Source organism: Pogona vitticeps, chromosome 5, assembly GCF_051106095.1.
Source record: "Pogona vitticeps strain Pit_001003342236 chromosome 5, PviZW2.1, whole genome shotgun sequence".
NCBI lineage: Eukaryota > Metazoa > Chordata > Lepidosauria > Squamata > Agamidae > Pogona > Pogona vitticeps.
The window spans coordinates 62,304,003-62,323,421 of NC_135787.1; the positions used below are offsets into that span (position 1 = coordinate 62,304,003).

The window sequence follows — 19,419 nt, forward strand, 5'->3', positions numbered from 1 at the left end:
AGTGAATTCTGTGATTCGTATAACTAGACTATGTGAATGCATGCATATGAATATTACGAAATTACCATTTCTTGGCATACAGGCATTCTCTTATACAGTGGTGCCTCGCATAGCGAGGTTAATCCGTTCCGGATTAACCTTCGCTATAGCGAAACATCGCTGAACGGGACAGGGAAAGCTATTGGAACGCATTAAACATCGTTTAATGCGTTCCAAAAGGCTCCTTTACTCATCGTTCAGCGAGGTTTCCTATGGCCGGCAGCCATTTTCGCGCCCTCGTTAAGCGAGGGGAGGGTGCGAAAACGCTGCGCGCGGCCATTTTGGGGCTTCCGGCGGCCATTTTGTCCGCCAAACAGCTGATCGTCGGAGCTTCATTTTGCGAAGATCGGTAAGCGAAACGCTTACTGATCTTGGCAAAGCGAATTTCTCCCTATCTGAAGCTCGTTGAGCGATCGCATTAGTGATCCAAAAAACCGGATCGCTATGTGATTTCATCGTTATACGGTGCGCTCGTTAAGCGAGGCACCACTGTATTTTCTTTCACTTCCTTGCTCTTCCTGTGTGGAATGTCTAAGCACCTATCCCCCAGTTTGGGAAACAGTAGTTTAGAGATTTTGCTCATTGTAAATGTGCTTCAAAAATGTGTACAGTAGGACCCTTTATTTCTGCAATCGGCATCCATGGTTTCATTTATTTATTTGATTTATACCCCGCCCATCTGGTCTAAAAGACCACTCTTTTTATTTATTTATCCAGATCTGAAAATATTTAAAATATTAAATGAAAAAAATTAAGAAATATGTACCATATTTTTTCGTGTATAAAATGATACTTTTTAACTTAAATAATTAGGGGAAAAAATGAGGGTCGTTTTATACACGGAAGGCAGCCACTTTCCCTGTCTTTTGCGAAGCCACAGGGTAAAGCAGCCATGAAAGGACTTCAGAACCAAAGGAGTGTGATCATGCAGATAGAAAATTTGGGGGTTTGAAGGGGGGGGGTCGTCTTACACATTGGGTCATCCTATAAACAGAAAAAGATGGTATTTCCATGATGTAATTACCAGAACTGGCCACTAGAGGGAACCAGAGGTTATACTATATAGAGAATTTGCTATTATCCGCAATTTCTGGCATCTGCAGGGGCTTGGAACTGATCCACCATAGATACCGTGGTTTTACCGTAAATTCTCTATGCTATGGTGTATCCTTAGTCAATTAGAAAGCCAAAATTGGGTATGGTTTCTGTATCAATGTTTGTGGTCCAGTGCACATATAATCACTATGGCCAGAAGCATTGTTTAGCATATTAAATTCCACTAGAGCAGGAATCAATGGAATTTACTGACGAGATGACTCACAAATCTCCAATGATTCAGTGGGCTTATTCCAGTGCAATTTATGTGGTTTAGAAATGCATACAGGATTTGCAACAGCATTTTAGATACTTTCTATTAACTACAGTTTCTGTTCATGGACAAATCCATAGTCAGTGCTAGGAGGAAGGGAAGAAAATATAACATTGCTCCAGAGAGGGGAGGAAAAATCTGGGGCGCACCTAAGTCTGGTTCAAGTTTGCAAACAATTATTTTCAAGGAGCCAGCATTAGCTTTGCACTAGATTTGTATAAACTCTACACATCATCACCAGTTTTCATAAGTAAAATAAACATATTTTTGTATGCTTCATTTATTTTGGGATTGTTTTTAACAATGGTCTAGACGAGCCTTACAAGCAAATGGAGAAAATGAAAGCTCCTGGAAATAGGTTACCCCATCTGCCAGTTTCTCGTGTTGCAGTGGATACACCAAGTGTGCCCCCATCAAGAGGGTCGGAGGCTCGAGGCGTGTCTCTTGGCTTGCATTTTGTCCCATCCCAGGTAAAATAAATTCTGACTTCCTATCAATAGTGGCATATAAAACCCAGCTTCTCAAATTAACAGCACACAACACTTGCATAAGTCTAATTACTGTGGCGTTCTGTAATTGGGACTATGAATCTGATTTCATCCATAGAAGACAAAGAAATTCTCATTCTGCTTGATGTTTTCCAGAATTGTTAAAGGTTGCAATGTTCTATGCTTAACTAAATTTGGCAGATTTGAATGTGTTCAGAAATGAAATTACGTTGACATCTATAGTTTGTTAAAATACATGGAGTCAGTCAAAAGCCTACATAGATATCAAAAGGAGCTCTTTCTTATGTATGGAAATTGCTTTGCATTCACTTCTCGATCAAACCTTATTTAAATTTATTTTTAAATAATTTTTCCCCCACTGGCAAATCTCTGAGAATAGTGGGGATTTTCATTAACTTCTTTTTTTTTCAAGATGCTTCTACTCTTTGCAAGTTGTCTCTTCTCAACATACTTCTCATAAAGCACCAGTCCTCAAGGCCCAGTTGAAACGTGACCTCCATAATATGATTGCCACCATAATGAGGCTTGGGCAGTTCTTTTCATGAATCAGTTCACTTGCCATTGGGGGTTTCTACATGTCTGTTAAGGCTGGGCTGGTTGCTGTTGGCATGGGAAAAATTAATGTAATCAGAATAATTCACATAATTTGGTTTGATAGTCATTTCTAGGACAAAAATAGTTACATGCATTGATGTTTGATGGAACATCCTCCTCTATGCACATGTCTTTTTTCCTAATTGTAGTAAGAAATATAATTACTTATATCTGAACCCTGTGTTCAAGGTTATTTAAAACCATTTCTGCTGGTAATGTTGTTACACTTTTAGTGAAATGTAAATTACTGTGAAATTTCTTACTATTGTTGCTGTTCCAGTTTCATTTGAACATGTCCATTGGATCTGTGCACCTTAGAACTGTTTCAGTTAAGTAAAGCCACAATAATTATAGGTAAAATTATAATTAATGATTATTAATTATTAATTACTTCAAGGGTTTTTATTGATACATGCTGTCATGTCACTTTCAAGTTAACAGCAGAGCTGTGATTTAGTGATTCCCAAAAAGCCTATCAGTAACATATATGCTCAGGTTTGACAAACTCAAGTTCATGGCTTCCTTTATGGAGTCAATCCATCTTACGTTTGGTCTTCCTCTATTCTTGCTAACTTTCACTTTTCCTAGCATTATTGTCTTTTCCAGTGAGTCTTGTCTTCTTGTGATATTCCTGAAGGTTGATAAAAAAAGGTAAAGGTAAAGGTTCCCCTTGACAATTTTTGTCCAGTCGTGTTCGACTCTAGGGGGCGGTGCTCATCCCCGTTTCCAAGCCATAGAGCCAGCGTTTGTCCAAAGACAATCTTCCGTGGTCACATGGCCAGTGCGACTTAGACACGGAACGCCGTTACCTTCCCACCGAAGTGGTCCCTATTTATCTACTTGCATTTGCATGCTTTCGAACCGCTAGGTTGGCGGGAGCTGGGACAAGCGACGGGAGCTCACTCCATTGCGTGGATTCGATCTTACGACTGCTTGGTCTTCTGACCTTGCAGCACAGGCTTCTGCGGTTTAGCCCGCAGCGCCACCACGTCCCTTGAAGGTTGATAGCCTCTGTTTAATGGGTTTTGCTTTTAGAGAGAATTCAGGATTGATTTAATCTAGAACAGGGGTCTCAAACATGCAGCCCGGGGGCCATTTGCGGCCCCCCAGATGATAGTTTGTGGCCCTCGCCTTGCCTGCCCCCCCAAAGCGCCCATACATCCTCTGCTGTCAAGAGTTAAAAAAAAGCCTTGCCTCGCTCGCCGGCTCTCTCCCAAGACAGCACCTCTTGTACCCTCCATCTGGAACTGCAGCCTGCCAGCTGGCCCACCTGTCTGTCGGCTAAGGAAACTCCTGGGCAGCTTCCTTGGGCTCTTGCTCCGCTTGGCGGAAAATCTGATGCGGCCCAGCCTCACCCAGCCTCTGCCTCTAGCGGCCCCCAGGTAAATTGAGTTTAAAACCTCTGATCTAGAACTTATTTATAAGTCTTTCTGGCAGTCCATGGCATCTCTAAATCATTCCTCCAACACCATAGTTCCATTCCCACATCATATTTTGAATGAATCCATTTTTACTCTTTCAGCTTTCTGCTTTCTTCAGCTTTCACATTTGTACATAGTAATAGGAAATAGTGTAATATGAATGCTTTTGGCCTTGGTTCCCAGTGACACATCATTACCCTTAAGATGTTTTATAATTCCTTCATAGTTGCCCTTCCAAATCTCAGTCTCTTAATTTCTTGGCTGCAGTCTCCACGTGGATTGATGATTCAAATATGGTACGAGACGTCTTTAAATTGCTTGATTTCTTCACGGTTAACATTAAAGTTATATAATCTTTCTGTAGTCATGCATTTTCTGTTCTTAATGTTAATCTGTAATTCTGCTTTTGCACTTCTTTAACCTTCATCTTTAATCATTTCAAAATATTGCTGCTTTCTGCCAGTGATATGTGTCATCTACCTATAGACACCCTTGCCTGTCAGCTGTGCCAGTGAGAAACCATTTTGTTTCTCCATATGCTGTCTTGACAATAGTTTCTTCTCAATGGGGCAATCAAGGGTTGTGGCACACCTGTTTCATTTAGAATGAATTATAGCTTTTCATGATGTGCACAGTCAGAGGCATCTTCTGTAAACTATAAAGCATAGGCTAGTTTTCTGAAATCCTTTGCTTATCTCTGGTAGTCAGTGTATATTTGCAAAATGATATGTAGCACCTCTTCCTTTTTTTGAATCCAGCTCAGACATCTGACATTTCCTGTCACATGTTTAAAGACTACATTGTATATAATAATCAGCACCAGAATCATAATGTACAAAAGTGGAAATAGACGGAAGTAGGTATCAGTTCCTATTTACATTCCAACTTCTTTAAATCTGTGGATAGGGCTTTTACATAGTGGTAAACCAACTGCCTCATTTTTTAAAGGAAACTAAGAACAGTAAAAACTATCCTCTTGGTAGAGACCGACTGTAGTATTACCCAGCGTCTGAGCTACATTAGGTTTGTCTGGCATGATCTCTGTAGTCTAAAGACTCTTCTGTTTATATGGGGTCTTTAAATACCTTCTGCTTTGAAGGTGGGGTCTCTTTGTTTTTAAAGAAGTATGCGTTTTGAATTTAGCTTCTTGTTTGTGTTCTTACTTTTACATAGGGATTGATAATTGTGGCTGTGCAGGTTGCTGTGGGTTTTTTGTCTTTTGCCCTGCTGCCATTGCTGTGCCACACAGGGTGTATGATGTGAACTGGTTTCCAACAGATTGGTCCCCTCCAGCTCACCAAATAGTGATTTGAAACCTAGGGGAAGCTTGACAATGCTAGGAAATCAGGCATGCATGAGGACAAATCTCCTTATGCACCTTTGCTTCCCTACAGAACAAAAAATGCTGGAAGAATTGGCATATGAGGAGACACATCCATGTGTGTCTTCTTTTCCAGTAGACTATCCTGCAGGAGGATATTAAATCCTTTTGTCTCCGTTGGATCTAGAACAGTATTTCTGGTATGGGAAGGATTTCCTTCTGGGATGTCCTTATGTTAGTAATCCTGCTCCCTTTCACTGGAAGGAGAGAGTGAGATAAAAGCCCCTGCACCATTGATTTACATTAGTACTGCTGGAATGAAAGAAAGATTTTCAACACATCAGCAAATGTATTGAAAAGCAATTGAATAATGATGATTTATTCTATTACTTGAATGCCTTTTTCTTAAACACAGACACACACAAAAACACACACATATCCTTTTACAGTTAAAATATATTAAAGTGAATTTTGTATGATATGAAACAGCCTCTCCCGAAAACAACAAATTATAGTACTGTATAGTCAAGTTGTCTAAAGCTGATATTTAAAAATTGGTCAATCACATCTCATCATCTGGAGTAGAGAAATTTCTTAATAGCAAAATCTTGGAATAAGGTACGATTCTTTAGATATGGGGCAAGGTTAAAAGTTCCTTCCCATCCCAGTGATTTGGAGTAACATGTGCGTATATGCGTGTTTATGGATCCCAATTGACCATCCAACACCACATAAATCCTTTGAGGCAGTAGAGCTTGCCCATTCCTATGTTACATTGCCTGAAATACTGTTTGTTTAAATCCTGCAGCAGGGCATTTTTAAATTTTTTTTTTATTTTCAGTAGTTGAAGACTTCTCCCTGCTGTTCTGCAGCCCTTCTCTTGGTTCCCAACAATGAAAGGGATCACTAGGGACCTGAGAGAGCACGGGGATGAGAGGAGAATGTGTTTAATTTCCAAAAAAATTCCAAGAATTATCTGCTGATGTCATGAGCCTTGCTTGCCCTAGGGAACTTATGTGAACAGGATTTCAATGACTGGATATTAATTATTTTATATGACTTACAACTTGAGTAGAGAACCTCTAGGGCAGCTATGCAAATTACTGAATAAATAAATCAATATGTAGGGGCAAAATATTTCAGCATCTTCTACATATTTTTGTAAGCCTCTCATTTTTTTCTTAAAATTTTCATAATTTTCCCTGTGGGAATTAATGTGCTGAATTCTGTTGCTCTCTTAGATTCATCGTTTTCCCAGCAGTTTGCGTAGCAATTTAAATGGTGTCATGACAATTCAAGCTAAACCCCTTCAACAGAGGCATTCAGGGCTGCCAGAGAAGATACAGTATGTATTGCAAATATTTACTTATAAGACCACATTCTACTATCACAGTGCATGCTTCATTTTTCTGTTATTTGTAACCTAAGTCTACAGAGCAGAGTTGGGCCATATGTTGCTTCCTAGCACTTCTGCACACCCCTAACAGTCTAATGTTTAACAATCTTTTTAGGTTAAGAAAAAGTCAAAAGGAGACATGGGGGCATTTTTACTTTCTTTGCAACCCCCTCTACACATATTTGGAACCCTCCTAGACCCAATTTTTTTTTAAAAAAAGTCTTTTAGTCATTAGATGATGTAAGGGGGATTTTTGCCCAAACTATTTCCCCTTTAACATTTGTAAGAAAAAACAAAAGTTTCACAGAAGTGAGTACAGCCTTCCAAATCTTTGGGCCTGAGTGTGCGTGCAGCCCCCCAGACTTCTGGAGATTCTCCATCCTATAAAGCATGTTAAGAGAAATATTCTGTGTCTCATGCTCTACTTCCTGATTTTGAGGTTTCTGGAATTTGTTAATTTATTTTAAAACTATGAAGGTGCATATTTTCTTTTGTGGAAGAAAATATATATTGGTTGTAATCTTCCTGTGCAACTTTGCATGTATAATAGGGATGATGTAATCAGCAGTGGCAAATTACCACTGATTAAAGACTTTATTTGGTGATTTTCTTGCATATCGTATGAGTCACATGAACCCTCAAATTGCCAAAGGAAGCCTTTAATTGAAAGCAATTTTCTGCTGCTGATGACACTACTCCTGTTGTGCATGCAAACCATAATGGGTGAAATCCTGCACATCAGGATTTCACCCATTATTTTATATATGGTTAACTAGTGTGTAAGGGATGTGGTGGTGCTGCAGGCTAAACCGCAGAAGCCTGTGCTGCAGGGTCAGAAGACCAAGCAGTCGTAAGATCGAATCCACGCGACGGAGTGAGCTCCCGTCGCTTGTCTCAGCTTCCGCCAACCTAGCAGTTTGAAAGCATGCAAATGCGAGTAGATAAATAGGGACCACTTTGTGGGAAGGTAACAGCGTTCCGTGTCTAAGTCGCACTGGCCATGTGACCACGGAAGATTGTCTTCGGACAAACGCTGGCTCTATGGCTTGGAAAACGGGGTTGAGCACCACCCCTAGAGTCGAACACGACTGGACAAAAATTGTCAAGGGGAACCTTTACCTTTACCTTTAAATAGTGTGTGAATAGGGAAGCTTTCATTTCACTTTGTTTTTATAAGAATTCTTACAAATTTCTCTGTATTCAGGGTGGAGTGATAAAAATGTAATATGGAGAAAAACATAAACTGACAGATGTGTTCATCAAGGCTCAGAGTTTTGAGTGTTTAATTCATAGAAGTCTAGGTTTAAATATCTGAGTATTCAACCATGCTTTTTATTTTATTTATTTCATTCATTTCTATACTGCCCCATTACTGCAAATGCACTATTCTGGATAGTGAACAAGCTGCCCAGAAGCCAACCATATCAGTGGCTGCTACCTGTGGTTTTTTTCCTGAGAGAATCCTCAGCCCATAGATGACAGGCAAATATAGCAGCTTCAGTTGCAGTCTAAGAATTGCTGTACCTATTGAATTTTACCTGTGCAGATCCGCAGAAATCTTGTTTTAGTGCATTTTTCATGAATTTACCAAAATTTAATGATATATTCTGGACTGAAAGAGCCTCGGGTTTAAACATTAAAATAAAGAAGAAAATAAATTTTGAGCACAGTAGGGATTTTCCTGTCCTTAAGTAGACTTTATATACTAGGCAGTGACATGTGCTTAAATAGTTTTTATTTTTCAGGAATGAACAGGAAGAGAAATCACCAGGTGTAAGTTCCAGCATTAACTTGGCACGAAATCGCCTGGGGCGAATCACTGACAGCAGTGTTTTCTCTTCATCTCGAGTATTGCCTGGGTCTAGGAAAACAGTGGGCCATCGCAGGCTACCTTCCATAGCTACAGACCAACTACGCTCAAAGACCCCAAATGTTTACAGTGATGAAGTCCTTAGGGGGAGAAAACTGTGAGATGCTGTTTCTTTTCTTCACTTTACCAACCTTACCAACATATTGAATCCAAGTGATAGGATTTAGCTGGCATTGCTTTAAAATTCTGTTTATCACGTCTCATGCAATTTGTGCTTTATTAAGCCTTGTTTTATATTGCTTTGAGACTTGCTATGTTACAGTGGTGCCTCACACAACGATGTTAATTGGTTCCAAAAAAATCAACGTTGTGTGAAACATCGTTCTGTGAAACACCATTTCCCATAGGAATGCATTGAAAATCGGTTAATCCGTTCCAATTGGAACGGATTGCCATCGCTGAGTGAAAATCCCCATAGGAAACATCGCTGTGTGAAACAATGTTTCCTCCATTGGAATGTATTGAAGCCAACTCAATACATTTCAATGGCTTTGCGAAGTCCTTTTTCGCTCCAGTAAAAGTGTCTTACAATGTTTGGAGGCCGTTTTAAATGGTTGCAATGGTTAGCCCACCTCCTGAAACCTATGCAAACTGATTTTGGTGTTGTTCTGACACTTCGTTAATTTATGGTATTTTTTTGTTTTCCCCCCTCATTGAAATGCATGGAGTTCAATGAGGGGGAAAAACAAACAATTACCATAAATTAACGAAGTGTCAGAACAACACCAAAATCAGTTTGCATAGGTTTCAGGAGGTGGGCTAACCATTGCAACCATTTAAAACGGCTTCCAAACATTGTAAGACACTTTTACAGGAACGAAAAAGAGACATCGTTGTGTGAAAATCCCCCATAGGAAACATCGCTGTGTGAGGCGGCAAATTTAACAGAAAAAGGCATCGTTGTGTGAATTCATCATTGTGTGAGGCACCTGTTGTGCGAGGCACCACTGTATTTGAATTGGCTGTGTTTGGATAATACCTAGTAAAATCTCTGAAACTAGAAGCATATATGAGAAGAATAATTGATGTCTCAGATCTCAACCTTTCTTAACATTAGATATATCTCTTGGTGTGGCTGTAAGTTTGCATTTTTTTGCTTTTACATTCATAGCATGCATACCCTGTGTTCTGTGTCCTACTATAGGTGTATTCATGTAAGGTATACATCTTTATAATAAATAAAGGTCAGATTTGTGCATTTATAGATTAGATTTTATGTGACAAAGAATGAAACATAAAAAGTAGGAAGTTGTGATCCATTCTTAGGAGAATGTCAGATTTTAATTGGCTATCTGGTCATGCAAAAAACAAAAAAAACAAAACACCACCAAATATTTTTCTCTATGTGTGATCTTGTGTATCCATATTACTATTCACAGGTGCACTGCCCAGGATCGCTCATCCTCTCCACTTCCAACCATGCCCCGGAACAAGTTGCCACCAATAGGTTCCGACAGTGTTGATCAATATCTTTCAGTTCCCGCATCCCGGGTAGGTATTGTAAGATAATTTTATCTTTTAAAATACACAACAACAGCTTTGGTTGATATTGACAAAGAATTATCACTGTGATGTTTTTAAACATAGGTTAATGAGAATGGCTGGCATAATACTTAGGTTCACTCCTGCTTTCAGCTTGCTGAATGTTTTTTTAAAGTCAGTATTTCTCTATCTAAAATACCCAATAGAGTTGTTGTGAGACTAACACGTAGACATATATTTTAATATATGAAATAGTTAGGCATGCAAAGATATTTTGAAATGTGTAGTGAACAATGACATTTAAAGTGTCTCTTCACCACCTGTTTTTCAAGGAACTTTAGGCTAGTTATAGCTGCATGACACTTCCTCTTTTCACTTTGCAGTTAACTCCATTCTATTGGGTTTCCTGTTGTTTTCAGTAGTTCACACATACATCCACTATCTGTATCTGTTTTTTTAAAGACAGATTTCACCCTTACTTGTTTTTATTTTCTTGATTGGTAAAACCATGTAATTAGCCTATGTTCTTTTGCATTAGAATCATGTGGCCAGCGCTTTAGATAATATAGTCTAGCTAATGCAGATAAAATAGATAATAAAAATGTGTCATCAAATAGATTCCAACTTACAATGACCCTTGCTATGTATAGAATACTCAGAAATGGTTTACCATCTCCATGATCTGGTAGCATACTGGGATCATATGGCTTTGTTCAAGGCTGCACAGGTGGCAGAGCACGTAACCCCATTAGTTCCACATGTTGTGTGTGACCTTGGTTGGCCCTTGTGGAAGGCACAGTGGGCATTAGAGCACCTGATCCCTGGATCTCCTGTATGGAGAATTAGTGCAGGGAAAGCACCCCAGAGGGAGACCACAGCTGAGATACAAGGATATCTGCAAGCAGGATTTGAAGGCCTTAGGAATGGACCTCTACAGATGAGAAACTCTTGACATCTGAGCGTTCAGCCTGGAGGCAGGCGGTGCAGCATGGCCTCTCCCAATTTGAAGAGATACTTGTTCAGCAAAGAGGCAGTCCTGAAACCAGCAAAATCAGGGAGCTGGACAGGAGACAGATTGTATTTGTTTTCAGTGTGGGATTGTCACTCTTGAATTGGCCTTCTCGGCCACACTAGACGTTGTTCCAAGACCTCTATTCAGAGTACATTACCATAGTCTCTCGAGACTGAAGGATACCTACACACCCTGGCTCTACAGGCAGCCACCACATCCCACTGAGCTATACCAGCTCATGAATATAGGTGACGGACAGTCACATGTTATCATAGGACGTCTAACAGAAATTAGGCAAATATCTGCATCAGGCTTGTGAACTGAAAATCAGGACAAAATAAAAGATAGAATTATTCACTTTTCAGTCTTGTGGTGGTAGTGATAGAACAATTACAAGAAAATGAAGAGTTGTAGATATCCTATAATGAGTTCTTAAGGTTAATGGAAAGGTTAGAAACTTGGGAGTTGGATATTTCCTCACTGACACCTCCCAAGAGCTGATGGCTGATCGTGAGGATTGTTCAGAGGTGACGTCATTCAGTCTCAGGTGCTCAGCTTATCTGTTAAGTCTTTTAGTAAATTCCAATCTGCAAAGCAAGAGGACTACCCTGATCTCTTAATTGTTAAAAGCATGACTAAATATTATTGTGACCTTGAAAATGTACTTATTGACTACATCAAGACGATCGAATGGTAGATTGTAGATGGTCTAGCAGAAATTGCCTAGTATACCTTTTGTTCCAAACTGGTAACTAGTAATGTTTACCTTCCACTTCTCCTTTTCCTTCTGCCTTGTTTCTTGAATCAGAATGTGAGTCTGCTGATAGGAGTGGATTATGCTTTAGTAGTTTACAATGTTCATTTTTTTTGAGAATTTTTCAAAACAGGTATGTTGGACTTTTAAGTGATATTGTTGGGAGCCACAGTTGAAACTGGCATCATCTAAGGTGGGCCACACTTGTGGCATCACCACCGTTTTTTAGGCCATTCATGACCAAGTGGAGGGTATGACTCCCCCAGATTTTGAGGTGAGGTGCCCCTTGCTCAGTCCATGAGCCAGCCATACAGTATATGTTGGACAGAAAGATGGTGTGTGTGTGCGTGCACGCACACTTGTATGCATCTGCTTATGTTGGGGGTGAAAAGTAGATGGAAACAACATTTGGAAAAGGTTCTTTATTGTATTATAATTCCCAGTGGCCATGCCATCTGAAAGACCTTGGGAGTAACTTTTCCAAACTCAGGAGAAGGAAAAGAAAATTCCTTTAGCTTCTATGGCTACTTTCAAAGTGGGATTGTGGCAACTGCAACAAAACCTGCATAGCTATGAAAACCTACATCTTCCTGAAACCATCTTTTGCAAGAACCAAGTTCTTGTTTTGCTTCTCGTCTTCCTAAAACAAATACTGTAGAATAAAAATCAGTGGGTCTCATGTTACAGGTTGTAGTTGAAAATAGGATTCTGGCCTATAATGTATTGAACATTCTGCATTAGTTAATTATCATGAAATAGGGTACCCCATCCCACTCTGTTACCTTCACTATCTCTGTGACTATCGAGGTAGAATTCTTTCAGGTTAGGTGGGTCAGAATAAGAGAGAAACAAGTTCTGTGATATAAAATAGCATTTATATGTCAGTGAGGCACTGTTACCTTGTATAAAGAATGATTTCATCTTTTAAGAAATCCATCAAGGATCCTGGATTTCCCACTAAATATGTTTGAAATTTTATATACTTTTGAATCCTGATTTAATGCAAACTGTTACCTCTGGTTTTGAGTAGGGCATCACACAATTTTACTTACCTGTTTTCATCTTACATTACACAACATCTTCATTTTAATGAATTTCAAAGCCAGTTGAAAAAAGTCAGGTGAGCAAGTTTAGAAGCTGTTACATACATGATCAGAGGCTAGATGAAAATTATTTGTTAAAGGGAAGGAAATGAGAAGGTCCAGTTAAAGCAAAAGTTTTTTTTTTTGAATGACTCAGAATACATTTATTTTCGCTGGGATGGGTTTGTTTTTCTCCCCTCTCTTCCCATCCAGCACAGAGGAAGGCATCCGCACAATAGGATATCCAGCGCAGTACCTCATGGTATGGAACGGTGGCCACTCAAAGAGAGAACAGTCACAACAGACCAGTTTTCAAGACCAAATACTACTCACACATTTCGGGTAGGTATTTGAGAGTTTGAAAACCTCTGATATGAATATGAAAGCTGGGAATGAATGAATGTTTTTTGTGAATTTCTTGAAACATTGTAAGATCATGAACAGAGATAGGCACAAAGGGACACAATGATATTCATGATTCATCAGTGTCTGTGAACCATGAACCACCAACCATGCTGAATTATTTTAAAAATGAACTGCTTTCTTTGGTTCTGGCCCATCTCTAAATGAAGGGGGCTTTCTGTGTAGCTCAGCTTCATAGAAAGCTGCCCCCCCTTTCATGGGTTTCCTACTCAATGTCCCCCTTCATGGTCTCCAGCACCTACCTTACTTGTTCTGGGCCTCTACTGCTGTCATGCTGGCTAGCTGAGTAGGACAGTAGGCTGTCTGGGGCTTACATCCAGCCCCAGTGCTTCCTAGGAGGCTTAGGATGTTGTGGGAAGAGTAGTTCTTCCAAGGCTAACTTATATGTAGCTTAATGGGCAGCAAAACTACACTTCCTCCAGTCACAGGATTTGACAGAAGGGGTGGATCCAGCACTGAATAGTTTGGGGTTGTTTTAAGTGGTGCAGATGAGATCCCAGACTCTCCATGGCTGCCTCTCCTTGCTATACCAGGGTTTAGCTTTAGAATCACAGTTTACCCTTGAGGTATTGAGGGTGGGATGAGAGCCTGTAGCACATAGAAATCTATATATCTCTTTCAGTCAGACACGCCGCAGAAACGATCATTGACTTCTGTGGATTTTGCTAACAACCTGTGGATGGGCCCAGGGATATTGACAGGTAAGGTGCCCATTTTATTAAGAAAAGAAGAAGAAACAACAAAATACCACTTTCTCAAAGTGGAGATTCTTAGTTTCCACATGATGACATTTGGGGGAAGTTGGAGTAAAATGAGGAAACGTTGTTTTTTAATTCCACATCTATGCTAAGCTCAAATAAAAACTTGTGCAAAGCATTGCATACTAAATTGTCTCTGTATGAAAGAGAAGGAGCAGCAGGTATGATGTATCCTTCACAGGCTTCATGCTTACCATCATTCCTTCAGTTCTAAAATAATCTGAGTGTATTTTCCACTGGAACATGGATTTAAGGTAGATTGTATAAATGATTGTCACTGAATTAACCACTTATGGAAACTCATGATCCACCTAGGCTGAATTCCTAAACCCATTTGCTGGAGAGCAAACCTCCTTTCTCAAGAGGTGTTCTAAGTTATCATTCTGAGGATTGTACTCAGCTGATTTTTGTATCCATGTATAATTTGGGCAGATCTAATAATAGTAGTAGCTAGCTTGACAGCTCAAAGAGTTGGGCACTTACCAGAGGAGCCAAAGTTTGGGGAGTTTGATTTTCCACTGTACCTCATGGGAGAAGAACCAATGTGGGTGGCCTTGGGCAAGCTATATAGTTTGCAGAGCATCCCCAGAAGAAGATACTGTAAACTACTTCTGAGAATTTTATACCTAGAACACCCAAGGAGGGGTCACTATACTTGACAGCAGACAGTTAAATGAATTATCTTTAGTGCTTGTGGAGCTGTAGACATAGTCCTGCAGTATTACTGAAGAACCAACAGAGGGCCACATTGGAAAGCAAGGATGAACCATTCCTCCCTTCCCCGCTGTTTCTTCTCTCAGACTGCTTATTGCTATTTTAAGATCTCATAAACTCAGTCATGTGTCAGTGAAGCATGACTGTTCATAGCCACTTATAATACTTCATAGTCCAAGCATATGTATTCCCCACTGTTGTTCTACTGATGGTGAACTGCATACAATGAAAACTGTTTATCCATCAGAGAAGTGAATGACCTGGAAAATTTCTTCTGTAATTTTGTTTGTCTGATGAGGCATTGTGAAATAAATGTCTAAATAAACCACTTCTGAACCATGAATCACATTCTCAAGGACAGTCACAGACAACCAGGCCACTTTCAGTTCATCCTCTCCAGTTATCTAGCATAGACTATATAATTTCTTTCACTTGGATGAGTTGGCAAAAATAATTAAGGAGAAATGAAATGACCTATTCTGTCAGAGGTGTAGATATGGTTCCAAAAATTGTTTTCAATAGCAAAATACTAGTAGTAATAATTTTACTGAGTGTTGTCTGTGTATATATTTTGTAGGTTTGGGGGGGAATCTCTCACACATAGTCTGAGAGGGATTTGTGTGGATAGGCAAAGATGCTGAAAACTGGAAAGTGAGTCCAAGGGTAAGATTCTAGAAAGCAATAGAGTAGATCCAGAGGATAATTTCAAGGAAGTTCGTGGGGGTGGGTGTACATTGGCAGGCTCACTAGGCAGCAGGCTCACTAGAACAGAATTACAAGGAAAAGATCACCAAAGACCTAGAGTAAGAATGTAATGAATACTTGCAATTTGCTCCTATATTGACACATTGAGATATTCCATTGAAAAAATGGGCAGCCACTGCAACATTTTTCACTGCTTCAAAGAAGGTTAGAGGTGTGTGTGTGTGTGTGTGTGTGTGTGTGAGAGAGAGAGAGAGAGAGAGAGAGAGAGAGAGAGAGAGAGAGAGGAATGACATTAGCAAATAAATTACAGATGTTCTATTTGGTATTAAAAATACAGTATTTTGCTTCGTTTGTTACTAAAATACAGCTGCAAATTTGGAGGAGGGGAGTAGTAGTGAAATGCAAAACTGGCATAAAAGCTCCTTATTACCTTGCCCAGAAGGGAGAGGCTTCTGAAGCTTTTCATTTTCACTTGCAGCAACCAAATAAGTGAAGAGTTACACCTGCACAGTAGAGAAAATGCTACTGGAGGAGTGGCCAGTAAGGTTATGCGGAAATGAGAAAATCAGTGGGTTAAGAAGGGACCAGCTCTGAAAAAGGCCTTCTGACAAGAATTAAAAAGGGAGTGGAAGCAGTAGGAATGCTTTGGAGTTGAGAGTACATTGCATCTGGATGGGTGGAGGATTAAATTTAATATCCTAGTTGGATCCATGAGGTGAAACTACTTTATATAGCATGCAGTGTACGTAGCATTGTTTATCTAAAGGTTCTTAAGTGTTCTTCTTTCTGTGATGTAAGACACTGCTGTTCCCATTTTAGAAGGAAGCTGAGGCCAGAAGAAAAGTCATACATTCAAATGATTTGAAATTAGGTCATTTTGTTTTGTATTGTTTTGTATTTTGCATTCCTGATATTGTTTTTGTTTATAGGTTCACAATTCCACATCAAATCATTCCAGAGAAATAATACATCTATCTCTAGAAGAAGATTTCAAGTTGCTTCATAATGCTGCACAGAAGGCAAAACCTAAAAACAAAATTATGATTTATACATGATGGGAAGCCACAGCACTCCACCTCTCATCAGATGACATAACAGTATTGAAGTTAGTGGCTAAGTGTTCTGTTTCTCTGTACATGGCCTGCTTGAAAGTTGTTTTCACTGGAGACTTGTTGGAAAGAAGGATTGTCATTAAGGATATCAAAGCTGTACATCTAAAATGTAGAGCAAGAATTAGTGCCATTTGTTTTATAAAGATATCTATTCGGTTCAGTAGGAAAATCCCATCCTGATTCTCTCTCTTCATTGTGTTCAGATGACAACTGGAGTTAAGCCAAATTGCCAAAAGCTGTATCCATTTGTTTTGTGATGAATGGAGGACCTTCCTCAAACAGTTAAGAAAATTGAATGTCTCCCCCTGCTTCTAAACCAAGTTTAGGACACAACGAAACCACTGTATAAGAGTCTCAAAAGGCTCATTATTGTAGCATTATCTATGCAGTCTGAGAACTAATCCATAAGACTGCAAGATTTTGGGAGTTACAATGCTCCTTTGTAGATATTTAAAGAGCCTTTAGATAAGGCAGGAGTGGAGAACTATGGGCCCACCAACAAGTTTGGAGTACAATTCCCATAACCCTTTAAAATTGATCATGGTTGTTGGGATTGATGGGAATTGTAAGTCAAAACATTTTGAGAGCCAAATATTCCCCACCATGAGCTAAGCTTTTATCTTTTTCCTGGAGAGAAGCATCCCTGAGGTTGGTCAGAGAGCTCTCTTGTTCCTAAAGCTTCTGGAGCATAGAACCTTTGGAAAGTTTCACTCACATCTTGCCAGGGTCCAGTACTTGCGCTGAAGTATAGATGACATTTTAGAGAGTACTTAAATTTACAGGGGGGAAAATTACACCACATTTTGACACAAATGATTTCAACTCAGCTGCTCTGAAGACTGCCGTCTATCTTTGGAGTTCATGCTAGAAATGAGGAGATGTTCCACACTACATTACATTTTGTGAAAAGTTTCATGGATCAAATACATCTCCCATTATGCCCTACTGGTTTTGTAGCTTAACCTGGACTGTGTCATAATTTTGGACTGGGATGTGACCAATTTTGTTGTCACTCCCCTTCTCCCATTACTTGTCATCAGTGTGTACAAATAGAGAGTATGTGTTTATGAAACATTATGACTTAATCAATGCAAATATTCACTACTGTGCCTACATATGTTTGGAGAAACCTGGAATGTGGAGAGGTCTGAACCAATGGGGGGAGGGGATGAAAGCAGAGCAGATCTCAAATGGTGCCATTTTGTAAACAAGAACTTCAAAATTGGGGTATGAGAGGTGCATAAAGTTTCCATGGTACATGTCTGCAAAATATTCCTGCCTAGAGATGGGCATGAATTGAGAAAATGGCAATTCATTTCAGTTTGTGATTCAACAAGGTCAACGAATAATGAATAACAAATTAACGATTTTTTCTGATGATTTTGCAAATTGATTTATTGATTTGTTTTGCATTTAAAGCCCAATGAAATGTCCACCGAGAGACACCAAAATTGCAGAGAAACTTTCCCTGAGTTGTCTACAGGCCCTGTAAATTTGGTGAAGTTTGAGTTTTGGACATCCAAGGTATACATCCACAAAAAGCACCCCCCTGGAAAGTTCTCCCCAAGCACTGGGAGACACCAGAATCAAATAGAAGCTTCCCCTGACTCCTCTACAAACCCTCCAAATCTGGTGAAAATTGAGGTTTGGACACCTGAGTTATATGGCCACAAAGTTAACCCCCCCCCCCCAGGAAAGTACCCTTTAGCAGCTGACTTGGAGGAAATCCAATCTTCACCAAAGAGAGCCAGGGAAAACCTCTCTGCTATTTTGGTGTCCCTAGGTGCCTGGGGAGCTGTTTTATAGCCTAATGAATCAACAAATCAAAAATTGTTAAAAATTAATCTGTTCATATTTGTTGGGGGCTATTGATTCGGATGAATACGAATCAATGAATTAGCCCTTTTTGATTAATTTTGCTGTTTGTTTTTTTAATTTGTGCCCATCTCTATTCCTGACTATATACTACATATGTAAAATACTTTTATTTACTGTAACAGCTCTTCCTACTGAAGTAGGTTTTGTTTCTTCTCCATAGCTTTTCTTTGTCATTAGTTTGGCATGTCAGACCTTGAGATATGACTAGATTGCTAATATTCTCTTATTGCCAGTAATTGATAGCCAAGCAGCCAGCTGGCTGGCGGGCTCAGTGAACTAGGAATCTGGTTACAGTGCCAGAGGTTGGGAATTTGATTCCCCACTGTGCCACCAAAAAAAAAAAAAAAAAAAAAGGGTGGCCTGTGTAGCTTTGGGCAACCTGCATAGCCCCAAAGTGTCCCTGACAGAAGGGAATTGTGAAACACTTCCGAGTAATCTGTATCTAAAAAAAACCTTAAAGGGGTTGCTATAAGTCAGAATTGACTTGATGGCATATAATTATTCTTATAAATAGCTATGGAAGAATATTTTGTCCCAGAAAGACAGAATCATGGTATCCAGAACATACCCTATCCTATAAATAGGCCCTCAAGAACTCAGCCTGCTTACTGGACATTGAATAATAAACTGTTTACTAGGATTTTTAAAATTCCTAAAACTTTTAAAACATCACATGCTAATGTAAAATCAATTATTTTAATTAAGAATTCATATGAACAAATAAAATTTACTCCATAAGTCAATGGAATATGAGAAATATGTGCATAATTATTTTGTTTGCTATATTTTTAAAGGCAGATTTCAGAGTAGACAGCCAAAACCAAGGGCATGGATTTTGTTGCACTGTACATCCATGGAAAACTCTTTCTTAAGATTTCTCCTGTACAAGCTCCACTAACTCCACAGGACAGGTATACAGATGCATAAGAAAGGTTGTTGGAAACCAAGAAATTTGTGGATGACGACCAGCAAGAAAATTA

The 19,419-nt window shown here is 39.4% G+C and overlaps 1 protein-coding gene across 4 annotated transcripts in view; it reads left to right on the forward strand.

Moving 5' to 3' along the window:
* Window positions 1–19,196, forward strand: part of FAM149A (family with sequence similarity 149 member A) — an 80,179-nt gene extending 60,983 nt beyond the window's left edge. For 2 of the 4 annotated variants that reach the window (XM_020802191.3, XM_020802208.3), the window contains exons 8-14: window positions 1,721–1,878; window positions 6,495–6,598; window positions 8,395–8,616; window positions 9,899–10,010; window positions 13,063–13,191; window positions 13,895–13,973; window positions 16,379–19,196. In XM_020802191.3, coding sequence (XP_020657850.2) covers window positions 1,721–1,878; window positions 6,495–6,598; window positions 8,395–8,616; window positions 9,899–10,010; window positions 13,063–13,191; window positions 13,895–13,973; window positions 16,379–16,455 — 881 coding nt within the window. In that variant the 3' untranslated portion in view covers window positions 16,456–19,196. The remainder of the gene's footprint in view (window positions 1–1,720; window positions 1,879–6,494; window positions 6,599–8,394; window positions 8,617–9,898; window positions 10,011–13,062; window positions 13,192–13,894; window positions 13,974–16,378) is intronic. The other 2 variants (XM_020802199.3, XM_078393961.1) reach the window with 2 other exon arrangements.
* Window positions 19,197–19,419: the final 223 nt, after the last annotated feature.